The 5891-nt window shown below is 35.6% G+C and overlaps 1 protein-coding gene across 1 annotated transcript in view; it reads right to left on the reverse strand.

Annotated features, from left to right (window-relative positions):
* LOC106476460 (AH receptor-interacting protein-like) overlaps positions 1 to 5163 on the reverse strand; it is an 11544-nt gene extending 6381 nt beyond the window's left edge. Inside the window, exons 1-3 of the mRNA XM_013937117.2 lie at positions 5133 to 5163; positions 3296 to 3506; positions 1684 to 1826 (exon numbers count right to left, since the gene is read on the reverse strand). Coding sequence (XP_013792571.1) covers positions 1684 to 1826; positions 3296 to 3506; positions 5133 to 5163 — 385 coding nt within the window. The remainder of the gene's footprint in view (positions 1 to 1683; positions 1827 to 3295; positions 3507 to 5132) is intronic.
* Positions 5164 to 5891: the final 728 nt, after the last annotated feature.

Below are 5891 nucleotides of genomic sequence, written 5' to 3' on the forward strand. Positions count from 1 at the left end.
TATGATGAAATAATAAATCTCTCTAACATCAACAACAAGATGTCATATGTGACAGCTGATGACACATCCAACATGATCAAGGCTTTCTGCTTGCCAGGATTTGAACCACAAACACTACCTAGTGTGATAGATGTTGATAACCCATCTACAGATAGTGACTCAGAAAATGAACTTTTGGATGAATCTAAATCAGCAAACAATTTATCCAAATTTCTTCCTGAACATGACCCCCGATTTTCCCACACATCAGGGATGGAATGAATCAATGCAAGCAGCTGATCTACTTGAGGGAGAGGCCAGAGTTCAGTCAGTAACACCAACACGACAGAACTCAGAAATTAAGATAATTAAGTCATTACTGAAGATTTCCCAGAAGAAGTTGAATAAACTAGATAGTGGTACATCAAAATTTACTTATCATGATTGAACTGTGCTTGCAGATTTGGTGACAATACTGACACCTTTTGAAGAGGCAACAGATTTCACCCAGGGTCAGAGTATTGTTACCTCCAGTTTGTGGGTTGATGACCGAGAATGACAACATGTAGTCCAGATACAAATTCAATCTTGTCTCTGCACTGAAGAAATCTATTCATGCACAGCTGGTTCAGTATGAGCAACGAAGTGTCTTCTGCTTGGCTGTGGCATTGAATTCCATTGATAAAAACTTTCCTACCCTATCTCTTCTAGGCAAATGTTACCCGAGTGTTCCAGAATCCTCTTGCCCCTGTTGAGCATTTAAAATCAGAAGCAAAACCCTTAGACCTGATTGCTGCCAACTCACTGACAAAGCATTTGATAAAGAACAATAGACAGTTATAATATCTATAAGTCTGCTTTAGAAATATTTTTTTTATTCTAAAACTTTATTACATTTTGAAAAATAAAAGTATTAAAATGTTATTAATTGTTCAAATTTTGTTTGTTTCATAAAATAAAGGTACTGAAATCTTATCATCTGCTGTTTTATAATTATTGTATATTATCAGATAGAGTATTCATGAATGTATTCAAGAATACATTACTATGTATTCGTATTCAAACACCTTAGCATATTTCCTGTATTTGTTTTCGTATTCATACAAATATGAAGTATTCGTATTTGATTACTGATCTTCAGTATTCGCTCCATCCCCATAAAGACAATGTTACTTCTGCTTGTAATAGATGTAGTACTATAAAAACAATGCTAGTTTGGTGTGTAAGAAATGTAACACAATAGAGATAACATTATTTATGCTTCTACAAAATGTATCATTATAATAAAGACAATGCCATTTCTGTTTGCAAGAAACATAGCATTGTAAAGACTATGTCACTCCCAGTTTGCTTGATAGATTAAGTTTTATTACTAATGAATTGACATCAAAGAATCAATAAAAGCAGGAGTACAGTTGTATTTTTTTTCAATCTTTCTTTTATCACCTATTTGAACCAAAATGGTTAAATTTATCTGAAGGTGGAACAGAAATGTTACAATAGTGAGTATCAATAAATGTGATAGTTACGTTCTTGTTACCAAATGGTTAAACTTTTCTAAAGGGATTAGAAATGCTACAACAGTCAGTGTTAACAGATGTGATAATAATACAGTAGCCTTAAAAAGGGCAACATATTTTGATCATTATTTACATTAAATTTCACTACATTTCCATGTCTTTCTACTATGTTAATAATACTCACTTGGCTCCTTCTGTAATACAGATGTTGTATGTTCTATCACAGCATAGTAATCTTTTTCCAAAAGCTTACACTGAGAATAATTTAGTAGCAATGGAATTTTCATGTAATCAAGCTGATTCCACTCTTCATCCCCAGGCTTCTCCCTAAAACCATGACTCACATTAACTGAAGTAATAATTTCTTTAAACTGAACTTACAGTAACATTTGTTTTACACAAAGAGCAGGTTATGTTAATTAGTTTTACAATAGTATCCTCTTATTTGCAAAAGGCGTGACAGTTAATTTCGAGTGGATGAATTAGTATTAACCCACAACTAACATCACAAATAGTATATGTGAGAATCTAGGTGTAAAATTTTACATCAGAAAAAATTACTTTTATTTCAACAATAAAAATAACTTCAAGATGCTATATATATGTCCTGTAGCAACAGAGACTGTATTATCTGCTAACATAAATTCTTTTTTTAAAGTTTTGATTTTAATCAAAACTTTCAGGCTTCATTACATGAGTTACTTTATCTATAGTATACTTCCATTATTTGTAGTTATTTCTCTCTCTTTTTCTATCTTATTTTCCTTTTCTTTCCTGCTCTGAAATTCAATTTATGGGCGAGGTATGTTCTAGTAATTAACATGCCAGGCTGCACATTGGAAGGCCAAAGTTGCCTCTGATCACACTCCACACACAAAACACACTTTTCCTATTGGAGCATTATACCTGTAACAGTGAATCCCACTATTTGGTTTAAAGTAGCCATACAACAGTTTGATTGTCTGCCCTCTTTCAAGTCAACAGTTCAAAGTTAGGGATGACTACACATGAACCTTATCTCTTATTTAACTTTTTAGTCCATGTGTTGTATGTTCTGCAGTTCAGGTTTAAAATACCAGAGTTAATTTATATTGCAGTATTTATTTCCTATAGATGTATTATGTTCTGCCTGAATAACAGTTTGTTGAAACTTCCTACCCAGTTCTAAATGTATGCAAACAGTACTGAAGTTTTAAGCCAAATATTAACTGAGGAAAACCCAAACCTTGAAGTGTTAAAACTTGCAGACTTCTATATATGCACACTAAGTAAATGTCCTTCCCACTCACTTTCAGAAAAGAAAAAGACACATTAATACATTTGATAGCATGATTTGAAATGTACATATTTCATGAATTATCTTCGCAATACAAAAAATAAACATTTTGTCCAAGTTATGAACTGAGTTACAACAAGAAATGGTTAAATTCCATTAACATAGTCCTTGCTGATTCACAAGCTTCATATGCAATATCATTGGGGAGCTGGGAGAGTAGCTTAGAAAGACAGAAGATTCTTGGCTACAGCACATTGTTAGATACTAATACAAAAAAAAAATCACAGATTATGGTGTGGTATAAGTGTATTTAAAAAAAGATTTGTAGCTGATCACCCTCTTCACTGGTACCAAGCAAGAGAACTAGAAAAGTGGAACAGAATTATTAACAAACATTCAAGTAAAATATAAGCAAGAAAAATTACCAATTCCATTTAACTAAGAGAATAAACCTTCTAATATGGCATTTTAAAACAAAGATACAATGAATTTTGCAACAAAGCCTTGCAATACACTTTACCTAAGCAGAAGTTGCTCAAGACGATTCAGAGCTTCGGCATACTTGTCAGCTGCTCTCTTGTATTCCTTAGTTCTATACAGGACATTACCTTCTTCTCGAAGCTTTGGGACTGATGCAAGTTTTTCTTCTGGCTCCATTGCCCACGATTCTTTGTCGTAATCTCCTGGGGCTTCTAACTGCAATAACTCTGAAATACAGAAACTTAGCTTTGCTTAAGAAAAAAATACAGGAATAAATACAATGCAATAAACGTTTCACAAAACAGTTATAAAAGAATGTATTAAAATAATTATGGCTTGTAGAAGCAGAAGTAACTTTTAAGGAAAAGAAACAATACAATACTTCATCATTTTTCCAAATACAACATTTGGCACACAAGCTCATATCCAAAAGTTCTCCATCCATATGCTAAAAGATGTTTTTACAGAATTTTATCTATAAATTCTGGGTTTCAAAAGTTCCATATCTGTTAATTTTGGTAATGGAAAACAATTTGTTTCTGGCATTTAGTACATTTAGTACACAGAAAAACATTTTTATTTTCATAATTTATTTTCTGGCTTAACCTTTACAATGATACAAACACAAAATATTATCTCCAAATGACTTCATTAAACTCGATACTTTTACGAACTGAGAAGTGTTAACATTTTCCTTACCTGAAAATGTATTTCCAATAGATACTCACTTCCATACACAGAACAGTTATTTCCTTCTTTAAATTGTACTATTTTGCTTTAGAGATTTGAATGAAACCAGCCTTGTGAAACTCCCACCTAAAATTCACGTGAAAACACATGAATTTGTACTACTACGTGATGAGGTATCATGCATCAAACTCTCTACCAAAAGGAGTGTGACATACCTTCCTGCACAAACACTCCCTCTACATTTACATGCAAAAATCCTCATTCTTTGATGAGGCAATCAATCAAAGTGCACCAGAAAGTGGAGAGGAAAGGTGGTAACGTGCACGGAGATGAGTATTTATCAGAAATATATTTTCAGGTAAGGAAGATGTTAACTTCCGATAGGATGATTCACCTCCATTCACAGATTAGCTAGAATCCCATGTTGAGCTTGCAAAAGAACTGGTGTGGAAATTACCTAGATGAGCCTCCTTTTAAGAGTGTTAGAAGGAAGCCCATGGGGTGTCACACCCTATGGCAGTGGTTCAATAGGGGCACACCCATTGGAGACTGCATCTCATCTCAATGAGGGTATACTCTTTGCTCAAGTGCAGAATAGGGACTGATGAGAAGCCTGAAAGATATCATAAGGACAGGTGGAATAGGTACATGACTTTCTGAAAGCTTGCACACAAGCTGTTGGAGGCCAATATGTGTAGTAAGTTTGGTGCATATTCAGACTGTATCAAGTGTGCTCACATTCTTGACCATTAGTCTCTATGGATCAATATCAGCTGTGGAGAAAGGATACATGTGAAAAGCACCCATGCACAGCTATTCAACTGTCAGACACTAAGGCCCACTTCAGTTGAGTGAGGAGGGCACCACAATGGACAAGTTAAGGATACTTATGAAACCACTGCTCAACCATCAGACTCTATGGGTCCACCAACAGCTGTGGGAGTAGGGTTAATGGGTGATATATCACAGTTGGATATTAAAAAATATCAATAACTCTGGAAGCATAATTGATGGAGTCATGTCCTTGCAAGAGTAGCTAAAGGAGAAACAGAGAGTAAGTGAGCTATGTGTCCAAAGTCCACTAGGAGATTGTGATGTATCTAGACAAGTTTGAGTGGTTTGTACTATAATCCAAAAACACTCCTTCCCCCCTTCTCAGAGTAGAGGGATTGTGTTTTAGCACCTACTTTCAGGTCCCAATCGATGAGTATTCTCCATGGTCCACCACTACAGTGGCTGGGAGCTGGCAAGTGGCAAGGGTCTTCTATGCTACACTTGAGGGGGAGAATTCACTCAGAGGAGACCTAGAAAATGTGCCCAGATCCCAATGCAAAATTTTGGGTAAATATACCCTGAGAGGCAACACTAGCTGCCTATTTGGAACCAATTGTAGAAGAAAGGTGAGGAAAGAGTAAGCAAATAATCACACCCATTACAGGTTTAATTGAAGAATGGATGGTGGTGGAAGTCTGTATGCTTCTGGAGATGAGACAGCCAGATGGCAGAGATAGTTTAATGTGAAACAAATGATTGTGAGATAGTCCACATGCCAACCAGGAGAAAAGAGAGGGGAGGAAGCTGAAGAGAGGAGATTCGTGATAACATTACAAACATCTGCCATCAGACGAGCATATATAAGACATAGGAGCTGGCAGGTCCAATATGTAATGGGGTAAGGAGAGAGGCCCTAGGTAGAAAAGGTTTACCAGTTATGAAAAGATAGTGAGAAGAACCACAAAGAGGAAGAGTGTGAAAAAACACTGAGCAGTCCAGACAGGACAAGAGCATCTGTCCAGAACAGAAATAACACTGAAAAGAGAAACTGAAGGAGGGAATATGGAAGAAAAGGAATGTCCACCTTCCCCTGCCAATACAATGGATGGAAAGACTAGCCAGGACAAAGGAGAAGGGAAGAGCAAAATGAGAAAGGAAAAGTCTAACAATAT

This window comes from Limulus polyphemus, unplaced genomic scaffold, assembly GCF_000517525.1.
Source record: "Limulus polyphemus unplaced genomic scaffold, Limulus_polyphemus-2.1.2 Scaffold10636, whole genome shotgun sequence".
Lineage (NCBI taxonomy): Eukaryota > Metazoa > Arthropoda > Merostomata > Xiphosura > Limulidae > Limulus > Limulus polyphemus.